Here is a 19,451-nt window from a genome sequence, read left to right as displayed (position 1 = left end):
ATATTTATATTATTAAAGTATTATAGTGTATTTTTAAACATTTCAAGTTATTTAACATACTGGCCATTATAATGGCTTCAATAACGGCACAATATAATCAGTAAATACTTTTTGAGGATACGAGTTGAGAAAATAAAAGATGGATAAGTATTAAAAAGTAATTATTACATGTATGAAAAAACATACATACACTTAAATCGACAAATTTACAATAAATCGTGAACATTCAGAAAAATCACTAGTGGAAATGGTGACTAAACATTTTGAAGGAAATGAAAGAGCTAGCACTCTAGTCAGCTTTGGAAGCGGATGGTTCTCTGGGCTTGTCCACCTCCCCCACTCCGCCGCCGCCGTGCTCCCCGGAGTCCGCCCACTTCCCGTCGTACTCCTTGCGGTCCACATACCTCTCTTCCTCGTACTCCCCTTCGCTGCGGTGGCTGTCACGCTCCGAATACCTGAAAATTTAAACATATATTAATGAATATATCACAACAATCTCCATATACTACAAAAACAGACTGAATCAAATAATATAGTTCGGGTTAATAATATATTTCTACAAACCAGTATTCACTTAAATCTACGGACAACTTATTTTTTGGTTATCATACAAATATAAATATGATAATAAAAATGAAAACAAACAAATTGTATTTTTAATTTTCAATGATTACAAATAACATAATCAAACATTAAAAAATCTCCATAACCCTTTGTAAAAATCAAACAACGATAATTTAAAGAATCGATTGAACGATACCTAGTGCAGTATTTGCATGTGGCTGATAACAGTGAGTAAAATGGGTTTAAAATACCATTGGGTGATTGACAGAATACCATTATAGTCTTGCCACAATAATTTATGTCAGTGCATTCAGGAATGTGGGTCGATGTGGTCATGACACCGTATATTTAAAACATGAATGTATTTTGCAAGTATAAACTAAGCTTTAGTCCCCTTGACGACTCATACTATTTTACTCACTTGTCTCAAAGTGAGTATAAACATGAGAGCGTGAATGCTACACACAAAGAGAACAGTGTGTATAAATTTCATATTTTTAATATAGTTTAGTTTTGAAAATTAGTATTTTGTCAGTATCTCGTGATTGTTGGCGATACATTGAACGTGAACAATGAATGTGTTTAAGACAAAACCTTTCACGAGGTCATCAGATTTGAATTGCAGCATAGAAGCGTTACCTGTCCATCTTGTCCTTGTCCTGACGTCGGTCGTCGGGGCTGTAGCTGCGGCTCCTCCTGCGAGGGTCAGGGCTCCGCGACCGGGAGAAGCGCATGTTGCGGCGGTCTCTGAAGTCCCGGTATCCCCCCCTGAAATATGGGATTTATTACATACTATTCATCATCTACTATTGCACAGAGCAATGGGTAGGATTGATGGGTTAGTCAATCGATAACTACACAAATACAGGGCTACTCCTGCACTGCAGTTTCCAAATGAGAATGAAATTGATTAAATTTTTTATGTGGAATTAGGATATCGAACCCACAAACACTCGGACTATAGCCATATGTACAATATGCGTTTTTATTATACACAAAATGGATGCTAAATATAATTGGATTAATTAAGACATTGTATGCAATCTTCACTGTAAAAATGGGGGGCAGCATGGAATTATTCATCACAAATTTTCATTTATCTCCTGTATTTTAACACATTGTTTGCGGGAAACTCTTATATAACATTATATTTGCTTACTTTTGGTAGAGCTACAAGAAACACAAAAAAATGGTATACAGATTGAAATCGGATTTGCGGTTACTTGTGATTAGTAAGTATACTGAGGGTCGGGAGGCAGACCGAGTATAGTTAGGGTTGGGGTTAGTGAAAAGACCGCCCGACAACAAAGTGTCCTCATCAGGAGATACATAACCTTATAACATCAAACCAAAAATTTCCTAGACAGAAGGATTTCCGCATATTTTGCAAAGCTACCTGAACGGCCTGCCCCTGTTGTTGCCCCTCTGTCGGGAGCGGAAGGGCCTCCTGTTGCCGCGGTCGCGCCAGTCGAAGCGCCGGTCGTCCCTGCGGAAGTCAACGGGCCCGCCACGTCCGCGGTTGTTGTTCCCGCGCTGCCCGTACGGGTGGAAGCGCGGCTTGTAGTACGTGCCGCGCTCGTACCCGCCACGCCCGCGCCACCCGCCGCGGCGGTTCATGCGCCTGAACCTGCAAACAGACAAAATAATATTTTTTTTTATTTTGGGCAATAAATTGTTTTAAATTATGACAAATTTCGAATTATGGAGCTTTTACTTTGAATTATAATTATTTACTTCTATCTAATTACCTTTTTTTGATTTCTGACCAATAATTCGGTAAAAAAAAATAATATATTTTCTCAATACATCGAACAATCATGAACATGAATCAGTTTAGGAAATGAGAAAAGAGTTTAGGAAATTGCGTAAAATAATTTTATTGAATGATTCAGCAGTCACTTTGTGGTGATACCTATCCATTTTTAATTTAATTTTTACTTGGTTAATACCAGTATTTCTTAAAATCTATTGTGACACAGTTTCGATGCATTCCGCATCTCTTTCGCTGTCTGAAATAATTTAGTTAGAAATCAGCTGTTCATAAATACAAGCATAAGACTGCTTAAATAACTGGGATAAATAAGTAGTCAAATTGAGAATGAGATTTCAGGCATTGATTGCCTAGCATGTTAAATAATTCCAAAAGGAATCATGCATCAACCTGTTAACTGGGGTGGGACGTATAAATGCGTCTAGCGTAAACAATATCAGGTGTGGGCAGGACATATGAATACATCCTGTAAATATATGTTGCGCCCTGGAATGGGTCAGACCTATATTTTCCAACAACAAAGGTAATTTTTCATCCATACATATTTCGACATGAATTCTTTTGTTTTTGTTTGTAATTTAGTATTTTATTTTTGTGATTTATATATAAATAAACGAAAAAACATATATTTCATGGTCTTTTAATTTATTTTAAGCATAAATAAAAACTCCACCTCCGTAGTGTAATGGTCAGCACGCTCGGCTACCGTTCCGGAGGTCCCGGGTTCGATTCCCAGGGGGGTCAAATAAATACAAGTGATTTTTTCACTCTAATATTTATTAAATATTACCGTGGACTGGTACCTGAAGCGGAGGGCTGATCAGATTTCCTTCATATGTTTACGATCAAGATAACACTGCATTTATATGATGCAGTGCCCTATGCACCATTGGGGTGCGGATAAGGGTTAGAGAGTTCGCGACCGTTGTATGTTGCGGAATTAAAAAGTGAACTCCCCGGTTAACAGGTTAATTAACTTACTGACTTCAACGACATATATTGATGCTGACAAAGTTTTACCTATTATGTTTCCAATGGAAGCATTCATACAACTCGATTGTCAATCATGCATAGATGTGATGTAGATAAGGTGTATAGCGGGTACAGGTACCTGTCCCTGGAGTTGGAGCGGCTGCGCGAGCGCGTGCGGGAGTGGCTGTGCTGGGAGCGCGAGGCGGGGGAGCGGCTGCCCGGGGAGCGTGAGGCGGAGCGGCGGGGCCGGCGCCGCGCGGAGCCGCCCGAGGAGGAGGAGCGCGAGGCGCCGCTCGAGCGGGACCGGTACTTGCGCGGCCGCGACCGGCTGCGCGAGGAGCGCCGCCGGGGGGAACTCTCGTGCGATCCTGGACAGTGCATACATTCGCCTTTACAACGTATTGTCATATCATTATTGATTAACATGCCGCAATATGGACAAAACATTTAACACATTGCAGGAAACGCTTAAAAGCGCCTTTTACATATTGTTGGTAGAGAGTGGGAGATAATATTATTAGCATTCTATTTGCTTTCTTATGGTGCAGAGCAAGAGATGTCAAAAAACAGTATACGACGGTTGATGAAAAACCACCCGACAACAATTCACTAATTGCACTAATTAATAAATAAATATATTGTATTTATTATAAATGTCCACCTCCGTAGTGTAATGGTCAGCGTGCTCGGCTACTGTTCTGGAGCTCTTAAGTGATTTTTTCGCCCTAATATTCACTATTACCCTGACTGGCTGACCTGAAGCACAGGGCTGGTCAGATTTCCTTCATTGTGTTAACGATCAAAATAACACTGTGTTTATATGATGCAGTTCCCTATGAACCATTAGGGTGTGGATAAAGATTTGAAGAATAATTTACAATGGACTGCTACAATATTTGTTTTTAAATAGCCATGATTAATTCAATTTACCCCCCTAATTGAAAGTCAAGGTTTATCAAATGAAATTAGCTATATTTGATCTGATTTACAAGAAATGTGCATGTTTGTGAGAGAAGTACCCACCGGTAGGTGACCTAGCCCTGCGGGGCGCGGGGGGGCGCGGCGAGGGGCGGGAGCCCGTGGGGAGGGGCATGGAGAGGGGCTCCCCCCCCTCGCCCTCCTTGGCCAGCCTGAAGGAACCAAACTTGTCTAGGACCACATTCTGCTTCGGCCGCACTTGCTGCTGTTGTTGCTGAAAATGATACATCGAATTTAGGCAACCAGAGAAAATGATAGGAATAAAGGACAAATCGAGAGTTGCATACTGTGACCAAAAATATTTTTTAAACCCGGTCCGGAGGCATAGATTTCGTATTTTATAACATGAGAACAAACGCATAGCTAGTTTTACCACAATTAGGACGGGAATGGTATCTCTCTACCCGTTCGGTCAATTGCTGCTTAAGGGCGGGAAGGGTATTTTTACCTTCTACGCCGGCCTCATTTCAAAGTCAGAAAAAAAGGAATAACATATTTAACATTATTATATGAATATTTTTAGTCTTAACTGCATGTACATAATTATAAAATACCATCGCCAGTGTTGCGCAGGCGTAAAAAATACCTGTCCTAAATGTGTTAAGTTGACATTTTGCACAAAGCGGGCCAAAGTTTAAAAAACATTTCGGTCAGCCTTCACTCAAAGGAGATGTTGAAACATACCTCTTCAGTACCGGGGGGTTCCGGTTCGATATGCTTAGGAGGAGGCTCTTTGAGAGCCATCGCCCTCCGGACACTGATGTTCTTGTCGTCGGGAGACATGAGTGGCTTCCTCCCCTTGGAGTTGTTAGTTTCCGGCTCTCTTCTCTCCGATTCATCTGAACTTTCTTCAAACGCGTAGGACTTGTCTTTGTAGGATGACTTTCCGGGCGTCTCCTTCTTTTTTATCCTAAAATAAACAAAAATTGGTTAACACAGCGATCACTATTATTAACCTGTTAACCGGGCGGGACGCATAAATACGTCAAACGCAAACAATATCGGGTAAGGGAAGGACATATGAATACGTCCTTGAAAAATGCTTTGGCGAGAAAATTCGTCAGTGAAGGAAATTGTAACCCACTAGTCGAAACAAATCTGCCCGAACACCGCTCGGGTAATTCAATAAAAACAAATGAGTAAATTGACCCATAAAAACACTGGGGGACTCGGGCAAAGCAGGACTGATGAGTCGGAATATGATTTACCCGAGCAGCGCTCGGGCTCGTCAGATGTAATACAAACTTGCCTTTGCCCGCCTTTGAGTCACGAACTGGTTAGTCTAGGTCAGAGAACTGGTAAATGCAATTGATTACATTGGTTAAATCCTTACTTGTCCTTCGATGAGTTCATAAGCATCTTCCATTTAGGTTTGTTATCGGGACTCGCACTCCTGGATACAGGTGATGTGGGAAAGTTGTTATCATTAGTCGGGCGGCCGTTGTCCTGACGTTTACTCGATAGTCCAGTGTCTTTCTCTACCTTGGCGTAATAAGCGTTGAGCTTGGATTCCAGCTCCTCGAAGTCGGGCATATCATCCAAGATTCTGGAAAAATAGTTAACCAAAGTGAACATATAATAAAAGTACTTATTTAAAAAAAAATACCATGAAAATCTGGTCCCTCCAACACTGTTATAGTGCAAAACTTTTGGTTATCCCAGAAAATTTATTCTTAAAATCTTTTACATTGTTATTTTTCAATTTGTCTCATATTTTAGTATTATTCCGGATTTTTTTTTAAAGATAACGCTCATCTTTTGAAAATCAATTATTATATTTTAATGGAAAATTAGATTTTTGTAAAAAAAAATCAATATATAAATGGATAAATTAATTCACATTTTCAAAAATTTAGCATTCTAAAAATTGATATTTACCGTTTTTCACTTCCACGCTTCCTTTCATAATCTCCTTCTTCCGGACTCATATCCCTTTTACTGCGACGCCGTTCTTCGCCAGGTTTATGCGATAGTTCTTTCCTGGAAATTGAAGCGCATTAAAATTTCAGTACCCAGAAAACATCAGCCATTTAAAAATGATTAGTTTCAAGATATACAATTTATAAATTATGTAGTGATAAACTTTAGAAATACCTTAAATAAAAACAAACTTTATTTTATATAGAAGTAGAAAAACCATTATTTTTTTACAATACATCTGATGTGAAAATAATTGCAGGAATCGCAGGTAAAAAGGTTTAGTGTATCCAAAAGGTTCTTTCAGGATATTGGTAGCTGAGAATGATTGATTGCCATTGGAATTAATCAATATGTATACATGCTGAAAATATAATCAATATGATTTCCACATAACTGATTTAAATAATGTAAGAAGTTCGCTGCCTTTCACAAAACAAAACAATAACAAAAAAACATACATTCTCAGAAAGTGCACATCATTATGAAACACTTTGCATACTGGTGTAAGTATTGAAAACAAAAAACTTAACCTTTATAATGTCGGTCACCTTTTGAAACAAATTTAGCTTTATATAGTAGTCGTTTCAATGTAGTTTGTCTAAAAAAAGGGCAAATAATAACCTAATCGGTTTTGTACAGTTAAAAAATAGAAAAATAACTAGATTACAATAGTAATAATAAAATATGAATGTTTCAGATTTTGCTTTATTCAGCATTTGCTGCAAATTATTTTTAAATACAGTAAAAACTCGTTAATTAAAATTTTCCCAAATATATAGAAATTCTGGTGCCTCTAATATTTTCACATAATTTTTTGATTTTATCATAGAATTAAAAATATAAAAATTTCAGGAAAAGAGAATTTTGTTAGCAAAGAATAAAAACCATTTTCATTATTTGATTTGGCAGTCACTTTGTGGTACTACCTATTAATTTTTTATTTAATTTTTAAAAATATTTCCAGCATTTCTTAAAATGTATTGCGACACTTTTTCTTCCGGTATTTTTTTTCATATTTCTTTTGAATTTGATCCCTTCATTTTGGAATTAATGAGTTTTTACTGTATGGTCCAATTGAGAAGTCAGTCTGCAGTCTGTTCTTTGCCACATGACTACATTAAGGTTAAAATAAAACAAGGTGCTCGGTCAAAATAACTACAAGTCAAACACACACATACACACTCCATTCCCAGGTGCTCTGTGTTATAAAAATAAAAACCAAAGTCAAGTTATATGCCCTCGTACCTCAATGCGTCACGGAACTTCTTATCTCCCATATTCTGATCAAAGTCCCTGAGATAGTCTCCGGTGGTGGATTGGTTCCTCTGGTTAAGTTTGGCTTTGCGGCGCTCTTCTCGTTCTCTCTCTTTACGCTTACGTTTAGATTCCTTCTTACTTTTCCTATAAAATGAACAAGAAATAAAACAATACTAAATTATTATTGTACATATACAAGATTAAGAATGCAGTAAAAGGTTGTGAATTCAAAATTGGCGGAACTGAATTAATTTTTTTTTTTTTGATATTTAATATTTCGAGTACTGTGGTCTGGAAACATATTTGTATTTTCTTTTAACAAAATCAATTACTAAAAAAAAACAAATAGGATTTTTCCCCAGTTTTTTTTTAATTTCATAAATTAAAATCAAAACTTTCAAATGTGAATGCATAATTTTTTTTTTGAAGAAATATTTGCTAATTATGAGCACTGATACATTAAGTTATTGTTTTGCACAGAAACATATTGTTTGTTGCCATTTTATTTTGAATTTTGGTAGAAAAATATTTTTAAAGATCGTTTTTGCGCAAGAAAATGAGAACTAAATTTTTCAATATTTGCAGAATCAAGAAGCTTTTATCGCACATTTGAAGGGGTAAAAAAAAAAACTCACTTGGATTCCTTCTTAGCCTTCTTCCTTGCCTTGCTGCTCTTCTCATGCTCTTGAGTGCCGAGTTCTTGCATTTTGCGGTCTCGCTTGTAGCGAGCTGTCTCTTCCAAGAAGTTGCGGACTTTGTCTTCATAGTCCGAACCTTCCTTAGTCATCTCTAAGAACTTCCTCACCTGAACAATACAAAATGATTTTTAAACTCGACAATCGATAATTGAAATCACACTCAAAGTCCGAGGCGATTGCGGGATGTTATGTAATGCCTCCAATATTTTGATTGTGATATTATTTAAGTACTTTTTTCCTCATAATCCATCTATTTTTATGAATGTGTCAGTGAAATAATATAAAACCTAGTAAATTATTTAGTACATATTTAACAAACGAGAGAAAAATCACCGGCAATACAAATTCATCATTTCACAGAAAAAAATAACCATTTCCTGACAAAATTTCTACTCGGGTCATCGATATTTGGTGCTATATGTCAATAAGTTTGATAATTTTAATTGTAAATCATATTACAAACACCGTTACATAGTAAAGAGATCCAGGTATTAGTCAGATAAAATTATCAGAAACACCGTAAGTTATAAATTATAAAGCCTCTTCATTATCATTATCTTTATTCCACTTGGGGATCCCGAGGTTACTATGACAATATACAAGTGGGCAAGTAGGGTATGTGACCTTCATCTCATAGTCCAGGTCCTGCGGCGCGGGGGGCTGCATGGCGGGGAGAGGGGCGGGCTCGGGGTCCGGGGGCGCGGGGGCAGCCCCGCCTGCCCAGCCGTACGGGTGGTTGAACTGCGAGTTGTGGCTCTTGTCCAGCGAGGGCTCGATGAGCGCCATCCGCTTGCTGAGCGGGGACAGGGAGCGCTGCTTCTTGTTGCGCGAGCGGGAGCGCCGCTTCTTCTTGCGCTGAGGTCCGTCTGCATCTAGAAACTCGCAAATATTTATAACGGCCCGACATACATAAACCTATAAGACATTTAACAAAAGGAGACAGACCACTGGACTCCGAAGAAGAGCTGGAAGAATCGGAGCTAGAAGATGAGCTGGAAGAATCGCTCGAGCTGCTACTGGAACTGCTGGAGCGGTGGTGTTTTTTCTTGCCTTTATTTTTCTTCTTTTTCTTCTTCTTATCTTTCTTCTCCGTCAAGTTGAGAAGCTGTTTCAGCGTCTCCTTCATCTCCAGGGATTTGTTCACCGTCAAACCGGGCAGCAATAATTCGGCGGGTTCGATGAGCGGCTTGATGTTGGACTTGCTTTTGAGGAAATCCAGAGAATTCTGGGCTTCCTCGTGGAATGGAATGATCGCGAGACAATCTTCGTAAGCCTTCTGGGCTTCCGCTATTTTATTTTCATCTTCGTAACTGCGGCCGAGAGCTACGAGGGTTTCTCCCATGTACTTTCTGGCGTTGGCGTGACTCGGGTTCAGTTTCAAGGAAGTCTCGAAATCTTCTATGGCTTTCTTGAAGGTGCCGCTGTTGGCGTACAGCGCACCTCGAGCCACCAGGCCCTCCACGTTTCGGGGATCGATGCTCAGAGCTTTGTTCAGGCACTGGAACGCTTCGGAATGTCTCCCGGCCTTGAAGTGTTCGATTCCTTCGGCCACCGACCTGAAGGCCCACTTGCTGGCTTGCGTCTGGCGAAGTTCGTCGGCATACTCTTGAGGAGGGAAACGACCCCTGGAAGATAAAATGATAGCTTGAATCATCTCGCACAGATAAATGCTCGGAAAGTGTACAAATAATGCATACATATGAGTGAGCTCACCTTAAAGTCAAGAAGTTGGAATAGTGACTAGAGCCAACTCCGAGCAATTCGGAGAGGAAGGAGACGCAGTTTGGATTGTTGAATCCGGGACTCTTCTCTAGAATGGCTTCATAACCCTCCCCCTTCATTTCCACAGTTTTCCTAAGAATACAGGATAGTCAGTAAAAGATTACGCCATTATCACTATTGCGATAATAAAGATAAAGTTTGTTTTACCATTGACAAAATGATACATTCTAGGCACTTTAAAGGAATTAAAGGAAACGACAACAATATTATGTGGCGGTGAGTAAATAAATTAGTGAATAACAATGGTTTGGTTCAAATATTGCCTAGGGTTTAGTTTGTCCGCGTCAACTATTATCGAGTTGGAACGGGGCAGTGACAAGGGGAGCGGGAAATAGGGAGGGGGAGGGGGGGAAGTCGGGAAGTCTTACAGCTATAATAGCAATATATGGACACCCTGCTTTTCTCACCTGTTCCCAATACCGATAATTTATGGCAATTTATTCGGCGATCTATTTGGATCATTATGTTTTCTCATACACACACACGCAATGGAGAACTCGGGTTCGGTATAAATCTCCAAAAGAAATGAAAACAAATAAAAAAGATATATTATGGCGGACTAGCTCGGCGTGTGTGGAAGCCGCTGTGCAGAATAAACATCCTAGAAGAGAAAGGGGCTAAGAGGGGGGTTTTGGGCGTCGGCTTGCTGCGGCTTGCGCACATCTCCGTGTAAACTCTTCCACAACTCGGCTTAGACAAAACATTGTTACAGTCCTTAACGTGGTTTAGCTCCGAGTACTTTCCCACTGCCGTGTTTTTAACATTATTATACTTTATGGCAGGTAATTTTGCATTTGTACTTGCTGGAATGTTAAATTTTATATTTAATTAACATTTCAATAGTAGCGGGCGTGATTATTGATACCATCCCAACTTTACTGACCTTCTTGGAGGATTTGCGCAAGATTCATTATACAACTATAGAGTAATGGTAGCTCGGCTTATAGTTTACTTATTCTTCAGGCGATAAAATGGCGACGCATCGAGCCTAGAAAAGTTCTATGCGGCAAGACCAGAGCTATTTTCTAGGGATTTCCTTCCTCATACATCCGAGAGAATAACTCAGTATTCAATCTATATTCTTATTTATTCACGATTTTGACGAAAACTGAAATCATTTTCACGATATCCTTAATAGAGCATGGTATGTAAATTATTAAATAATGCATGCAGCCAAAATACACCACTTACATATAAACCTACAAACTCTGTTAGCTTCAAATAATACATATTAAGTTATCAGGTCAAACGGAAAATAGCCAAATCAAAATAATTTCAGAAACACATTCAAAATTAACAGCTTTGCAAGATTATTAAATGAATAAAAATAGGTGAAATGATACATGAAATGATAAGAAGTTATCAATTTTTTATTTATTATTGAATTAATAATTGTTGAATTTGATGAATTATATATTTCAAACACTTATAGGAGAAAATGATCCGAATTGAAATATACCTACCTATACCTTAGGAGACAATCATAAAGGTTTGAGGAAAGAATTTGCATCAAAATGTGATTTAGGCAGATATTCACGATTACAAGGTCTGAAAAGTGACATTTCTTCCGCTGATATTTATAGTTAATACCGAGTACTCCGCGTACAAAGGGTTGGCTGTAAGGTACAAATATTAGTTCAGACATTGTAAAGGTAAAGGCGGCCAAACATACTTGTATATGTGGGGAAAGTCATCCGTGCTGATGAGGCCCAGCGGCGGCTTGGGACCGGGGTCTTCGGGCCCCCGGGTCACGCCCTTCATCCCGCAAGAGATTTTGTCTGTGTCGGGAATGACTTCCAGAACTTCGCAGCAGACCGTGTCATTCATCAGATAATTCCGAGAGACATTCTTCTTGTCCACAGCGGGGATTATGTTAGAAACAGGCAAAAAGGCCTAAAGACAAAACAGAACCACCATTAAACGTCACATCTAAACTGCTTCTACTAATGGAGTTACACATTTTAATTACACTTATTCTCAGCTAACTCCCACTCTTCGGTAATAAATATTGATGAAATAATAATCGCTTCATTAGGGCGTTTGTGCACTACACGGAATTTTACGGAATCTTACCGTCCGGCACGTCAGTTAGCATATAAAACGGATGATTGGCTTGGATTGCATTGTGCTTTTGTGCATTTTTCTTTGGATCGGTACTCTTGATCGGTGTGTGAACACGTTGCGCGTAAATTCGGTCACGCTAAAATGTCGTAGTCGATTACATTTTTCAAAATCGGACTACCGGACGGTAAAATTCCATGTAGTGCACAAGCAGCTTTACAGTCAAATTATTCTTATATTTACCTACAAATTAAGTTGCAAATGAAAACTATCAGACAGGATAAATTGAGTTATTTAACCACTAAGAGTGCTAAGAATTGATATATTGACTCCAGTATACTTCGTCAAAAGTTTGGTCCGTCGATATACTGACGATGAAGCCAGTGTATTTTCAAGCTGGAAGATTGCGTACCAGCGTATGCGTTTGTTTCAATTTAATGATAATATTCACAAATAAACAAATTAGTGAAACAAAAGTAAAAATCAGTGAAAAATAGAAATACATTTTCTGCAAAAACCTCTTGTTTTCACCCTTACAATGTTGGATTTATCCAATATTGATTTTGAAAGCGATTTTAAAACTTAAGGTAAAGATAGCGATAATGAAATTAGAATGTTTACCAATCGGAGGATGCCCATCAATAGAGAAAAATCAGGTTGTGTATAACTTTCACATGACCTTGACACTCTTGCGGATGAAAAATTTCTGTTTTTTTTTTAAATGTCGCATAACTGTTTTATATGAGTAGCTTGATATGTTTTCTACCAAAAAAAATACTAAAATCAATCAATATTTGAGAAAAGTGTTGCAAATTTTGTACACACCAAATAAAAAAAGACCAGATTTGCAAAAGCAATTTTAGGAATCATAAAAAAAAAATTAGAAAAATTATAAATGTCTAGGGTCAGTGTTCTTAGATACACCTACCATCTGAGAAAAGCGCGTATTGTATGTCTCGCCCACAGTGCCAATAAATATTTCAATACTACCAAATTTACTTCTACCATTACAGTTTGTCAATCTTTGGCCAGTGTTTTAGAAAACTAGTTTATACTACGCTCAATTATTAAGCTCAATTATTTTTGTAAACTAACTTCTATAAAAATTACTAGAATCCTTTAAAAATTCTTTCCGATTTTCATTTATGACTTCAAAAATAAAATATAGAAGTTATTTGATCGAACATAAAAATGTTAATAACTGCTGGACTATGCCGACTATAGAACCAGATTTCACAGATAGTTTTTTAATAAAAAATATTGTTTATTCAATATATACACTGTCATTGATTGATGCTTCCATTAGTAATACAGAAATTAATGGTTTGTAATGACTAAAATATGAAATATATGTTTGTGCGTGATTTGATATTTTCGAGATAACGAGATAAAATTGCAAACATTCTAGTTGCGGATTTTCAGACCAATCACTGGCATGTGCGTTTTGTTTGGACCAAACAGGCATTAGATATGTAAAATAATCTTACCTTAACATTGATATCAGCTACATATCTGGGATTTGTTCCTGCTGTGCAGAGAACCTTCAGCATCATTCCCGAGGCATTCCTATTAATTACAGTTCCAATGATCAGCTCTCCTGTTTGGATATTCTGTGAAGAGAAAATATGTTCAAATTTATTATTAGAATCATGTGTAAAAGTGTAAATTATTAGTTGAAATGTATAGAAGTGTATGTTTTCCATTTTGGAAAAAATCCTCAGAGATGGGTGAGCAATATGCCATGTGGAGGAGGTATGAAATAAGTCAATGCAAATTAAAATGCAGATGTTAGGGGTCAAACTATACAAATGTATAAATAAATATATAAAACTTGTGTGCGACCTATCATGACATTGAGGATCGAATGCAGAGCGGACACCGCAGTAACAAAAACTCGCTTAGAGTGTCAGTAATGAAGACTCTAAGCATATCTGGCAAGAGTCTATGAGATAGAATAAGGAATACTAGGATAAGAGAAATATGCCGGATCGAAGATTTGATTTGATCGAACATTGACAAACCACATTAAGAAATACGTTACTTATATGTCTGTTTTTGGTGGATTTATTATAATGTATTCATGAATACAAATTGCTCAGTAAATATGAAGTGAAGGTTACCTGGAAAAAATGTCTCAGTCTAGCAGCTTTGTCAACATTGAGGAATGTCTCGAAGGGCGGCATCACGGCATAAATATCTGAAAAAATGGAAACACACACGCACATATAATAAAACTAGGACATTTTAATAGCAGAGATATTACGGACCAGTGTGGTGATATCGCTAATGATGAAACCCAGTCACTGGTCAAATAAAATAAATGTGGAAAAATTGTAAAGTTGTTTTATTATATTAGAGACAAGTTAACCTGTATACAATTTCTTATATCAGATCTATTGTAATTTTTTTTTATTTATCATCATTCTGCATTAGACTTTTATTCATTTAAGTAATTCTTTTACAAGGTTTTACATCCGATCATACTAAAATATATAGGAATGATCCGCAAAGCGTTTATCTAAGATGCTTGTCTGCAGGTAGGATAGTAAGGATAGGGAAGGTAAATGTGAAAAATACATCACAAACACCCAAGCTAACTGAAAATAAATCCATTTTTGATAGATTTTACCACAAAGTGACCGCCGAATTGATTAATGAAAATAAATCTTTCTTGAATACATTTTGCAATTGGCGGGAATCAAACCCGCGACGCCAGTTTCGCAGTCGAGCGTCTACACAAATACGCCTGCCCTTTTTTTAAATAGTACATATACATATTTTGGGTTAAACTGTGTAATACTATGAAATAACATGTAATTATCATCGAGATTAATTAAATATAGTAGTTAAAATCACAAAAATAACACAAACAATGGCAGAACACTAATTAATAAAGCCACCATGGAAAAAAGGAGGATAGGAGATGGATATAATTTTTTAAAATTTTCTAAATATATATTATGCAATTATTTTGACAAATGAAATTATAGTGCTATAACAATACAAGTTCACCTATAAGAATTATTAACTGTAAATGTAAATATCTTCATATTAATAAGTGCAATAAAATGAAAAAGAATTTGGCATTCGAGGTTTTAACAGAAAGTTCATCAATGTCATTATTGATTTTATACAGTTAAGTCAATGGAGTTAAAATAAACAGCGGAAAAATATTGATTTATGTGTGTCCTTGGAAACCCAACCATTTGAAAAACATAAAAAAGTAATTACATTCAGTACATTATCAGAAAAAATCACATGATAAGAAGCTGGTATTTACACCTATTGCATATTGTATTTCAAAACATGTTGCAATCATATTAAACTGAGTCAGCGTTCAAAGTATTATTTAATGGGACATAGGGCGACCACATTTCAGTATGTTGTGAAATACCACATGCAAACCATGAGGTATTTCATAACAAAAAAAATCCACTTGAAATATACGGCTCTACTTCCATCAGATGGGACAAAATAGAAGCCATTTTCGTAAAAGGGCAAAAAAAATCATAAAAGGGATTTAGTGATGTCATTTACTCGTCCCTGGGTATCGCCTATTTTTGTCATATCACACTCATTTTTATTGTGGTTTCTGGGCTGCGCCACTACTTTTTTGCAGTCAACAACCTTATTAGTCCCATCCAATGGCGGATATACCAAATAGGCAACTTTTTTTTTACATTAATAACTATAAAATTTCCACTCAAACCTACTTCAAACTTCTATCAATATATTACACTTTCATTCTTTTTAACTGAAATCTCTGTTAATAATAATAATAAGAATAATAATAAACCAAATATTACTGAATACTACACCCATTTTTATGAACCATTACATGTTTTACTCCTTCATTTGAAGCACATTTTATACGATTCTTCTAAATATTAGTTAGATCACAAGCAAGATTTACTTTGTGAATACAAAGAAACCGAGAGTCGGTCACCTTGGTGGTGAAGAAAAAAGTTGTTATTGGCACTTACTGTCATCGTTCACATTGGCGTCAACTGCAGAAGTTGGCGCTGAAGCTTCAGACGTGATGCTGGTATCGAAGAGGGCATTAGCCTCCTTAGTAATGAACTGATGCAGCACCAGCCGCTTCCCTCTGTCCTGAAATGTCAGGTGCTTCTGCCTCGCCTGGTAGGCGGCGAAGTCGAGCTGTCCGACGCCTATTTTTGATAGGTCGGCTTCTCCCCTTTCGCTTTCCCATATTTTCTGTAGCTGCTGACCGTGGAAATTGAGACTTTGCGCCACTAAGGACGCGTCCAACGCAGGCTCGTTCTCCATATTACTACAACAATTAATCGAGGTTAATTAAACATACGTATACGTTATCGGAACTCAATGCTGCTAAATCGCGACCTAATATATTGAGAAAAAAAAAGAAAGCTTAATAACGGTTTCAAAGATCACATATTTTTTAATAAAATGTTTGAAAAAGGTGCAATGTTAGGAAATTGACGACGCCATTTTGAGAGCTCACAAATTAAATTGCAACATACTCGAATATTACGCGATGAATCGAATATATTAATATCACGATAAAACAAGAAGACACTAACTAACCTTGTGAGAAATGTAACAATTCGCTACACGATTTCAAAATCAAATGATATTTAACATTTCAGCGGCAAGTCAAGCACATTGCACCGCCGAAAATGGCTACCACATGCTCATGGCGTCCAAATTCTGTTTGCCAGTAGTACTTGACGAAACGGCCGATAGGTGGCGATCGTAGATATGTCTGATATGGACAATGTTGCCAACCTGATACAGTGGATTTAAAAAATATTTCAAATTATAAAATCGTATTATTACTAAGAATCAATACCAAATGTAACTTACTATAAGTTTAAAAAAAATGAAAAAATATTCCGATCAGAATGTAGGTGGGTATTTTCATGGGTTTAAAAAAATCTAAATTTTCCTATTAAAATTTTCAAGTTCTATGAAAGTACCTTTGCTTTTCAAATTTTCAGAACACGGAGCGGAGCGAAAAAATCGCCCACATTTGTGGAGCAATTAATAATATTAATGCTCCACAAATGTAATGATATTATTGCTCCACAAATGTCTCAAATTTTGTGTTGATATACATGGCTGCATTTTTACTCAAAATTGCAAAAAAAAATTGAAAACTGTTCTTTGCTGCTCTAGACTCTAGATGTTATACTAAAATACCGTTTTGTATTGAAAAAAAATTATTCGAAACAAATATATGGTTTTGGAATAAAATAAGTTTTTGAAAAGTAATGAGTTAATTTTTTTTCAATATGTTCTGACAAAAAAATCCAATACTTACTTTAAAAATCTTTACGCAGCCGGTCGCGCAATTAATTTTGTTTTCGAGAACTTTTTAACAAGAGACACGAGATACTCAATGACACATTTCCTTGAAACTTGGCCATATCAATGGCAATATCAATGGCCATATTATTAGCATCTTAAGTATTAGTGTACATATTAAATACAGTAGAACACCGGAAATCGAACTGAACCGATTGGGGGGCTGTGGGCTGTTCGAATTAAACGAACAATTTGTAATACAAAGCATAAAATGTGGTTATATATTATAATTATAATATTAAATGTATTACAGTATTTGCGTGTTTTAAATAATGTTTTCCTGCAAAAGTATTTCTTCAAAATTTTGTTCGGATTTCCCGGGATTTCGGATTGCCGGGGGTCGGACTTCCGGGGTTCTACAGTAACCTATAAATTTGGTAATCGTACTGAAAATATACTTTCGCTAATGATTGTAAATGTATCTACGCCCCAATTAACTTACCTTTATAGAGATTATCGCGATTGTATGTCATGCATGAGATTGAGGGTTTGACGCCATGAGGAGTGTAAATAAATAAAAAGTAGATATACTTATATGTGTATTACTCATTCTGTATTAGCACTTGACAAGGACCTGCCGTCATACAAAATCATCATCAACACTGCTGCCACATCATCTGTACGTTAAAAAAATAGGGAAACTTTTTAATAAGAATCTACTAAAATCGAATTCCGTATCATATCGGCTTCTTCATAGGGAGTCGTTTCGATTTTTGGATTCGATCACTCGAAGCTAATCAGTTGACGAATTCGGTGCGTATTTGGGTATTTGTATCTCTAGATATAATTGACACAAAAAACAATTTGATACAAAAATAAAGCTTAGAAAAAGTAATGAATATTATACTGTAACCGAAAAAGTACAGCAGGACCTCGATAATCCGAATGGTGAAAATTTACCCTCTGTTCGGACTAGTGGAGTGCTCTGATTACAGTGCAGAGAGATCTGTAGGACATTTTTATCAAATAAAACAATTAACGCTCACTCCTTTCCACAACGTCATTTATCAAAAAACTTGATTTTTCAGGAGATCGTTTTTGAAGTTTAAAAATATAATAAAATGTTTTAAAAATAAATATCAAGCCACTTATTGAACTTTTTACTGTGCAACAAATCTTTTAAGGTAAAACCAGAATGTTTTTTCTCCATTTGAAAAATATTTAGTATATTTAAAAAATAATTAAACAATACCCTTTCTTCAAAATGCAAAAACAACACTTTCTGCCCTGTAGCGGGTAAATATTAAGTTTAAAATATGCCGCTTTTGCTGGGATATAGTTCATTTTCTGGGCATTCTGAAAACACGCACAACTAAAAATGGACGATTTTCGATATATGACGTTGTTGAAAGGAGTGAGCGATATGTATTGTGACATTTTACATGAATTTATTCAACTTTTTTTTCAAAGAAATAAAATATTTTAGTTGGTCGAGATTTATTAAATGACGAATAAAAAGCTTTGTCCAGCAATTTACGTAAAAACATATTTTCTGGCACAGGAATATCCACTTGATCAGCCCATTCTAGGCATGTATTTAAGACAAACACCGCGCTTGGTTGGGGAATACTTGCTACTGATTTAGCGTTAAACATTTCTTCACTTTCACCGTCTTGTGTTGTTTGCCTTATTATTTCATCGTTATTTCCGTGTTTAAGAAGCGCAGGAGGGATGAGTGGTCGTTCGGATTACAGAGGTGTTCGGATTAGTGAAGGTTCGGATTATAGAGGTTTTGCTGTATATTGATTGTACAGTGAAAAGAGGCTTACAAAATATTCATTATATTTGAAAACGCTACCTTCTCGTACCTACATATATTTTTACTTCAATATTATTAACAATAGTCATTTTATTACATTTATACAGTTATATTTGTTCAAAGTATCTGATTTCATTCGTGGGGTAAAACAATAACAATATGAGTACTCAATGAAGGGTATTTTCGTAACGGTATTTTTTTTACAGTATGAAGCATTTCTTCAAAAATCTAGATTTTAATGAAAAAAGATTTAAAAGGCCGAGGAAATATATGTGAATTCATTTGGAAACGTCCTGTTCAGTAACAATATGTATGTTAAGTATACACTAGTGAAAAGGGTATT

At 36.5% G+C, this 19,451-nt stretch overlaps 1 protein-coding gene across 4 annotated transcripts; it reads right to left on the bottom strand.

Annotated features, from left to right (window-relative positions):
* Positions 1-144: 144 nt before the first annotated feature.
* Positions 145-16,680, bottom strand: LOC148306469 (uncharacterized). 4 transcript variants are annotated; one of them, XM_088264942.1, is made up of 18 exons: positions 16,570-16,680; positions 15,987-16,294; positions 14,124-14,200; positions 13,491-13,613; positions 11,615-11,835; positions 9,874-10,014; positions 9,106-9,785; positions 8,785-9,032; positions 8,098-8,267; positions 7,451-7,606; positions 6,164-6,265; positions 5,619-5,831; positions 4,970-5,195; positions 4,331-4,499; positions 3,447-3,675; positions 1,961-2,191; positions 1,204-1,332; positions 145-455 (listed from the first exon to the last, which is right to left on the bottom strand). In XM_088264942.1, exons 2-18 carry the CDS (start codon positions 16,288-16,290, stop codon positions 290-292), a joined length of 3,585 nt encoding a protein of 1,194 aa, XP_088121068.1. In that variant the 5' UTR covers positions 16,291-16,294; positions 16,570-16,680; the 3' UTR covers positions 145-289. The 4 variants fall into 4 exon arrangements, with proteins under 4 accessions (XP_088121068.1, XP_088121069.1, XP_088121070.1 ...); XM_088264943.1 differs by having other exon boundaries at positions 8,785-9,026; XM_088264944.1 differs by lacking the exons at positions 11,615-11,835; positions 13,491-13,613; positions 14,124-14,200; positions 15,987-16,294; positions 16,570-16,680 and adding exons at positions 10,350-10,745; positions 10,826-11,050.
* Between the last annotated feature and the right edge of the window lie 2,771 nt (positions 16,681-19,451).

This window comes from Brachycentrus maculatus, unplaced genomic scaffold, assembly GCF_059751285.1.
Source record: "Brachycentrus maculatus isolate JH-2025_06_01 unplaced genomic scaffold, ASM5975128v1 h1tg000240l, whole genome shotgun sequence".
Lineage (NCBI taxonomy): Eukaryota > Metazoa > Arthropoda > Insecta > Trichoptera > Brachycentridae > Brachycentrus > Brachycentrus maculatus.
Note: the sequence above shows the minus strand (reverse complement) of the source record. Positions and strands in the feature narration are given on the sequence as shown.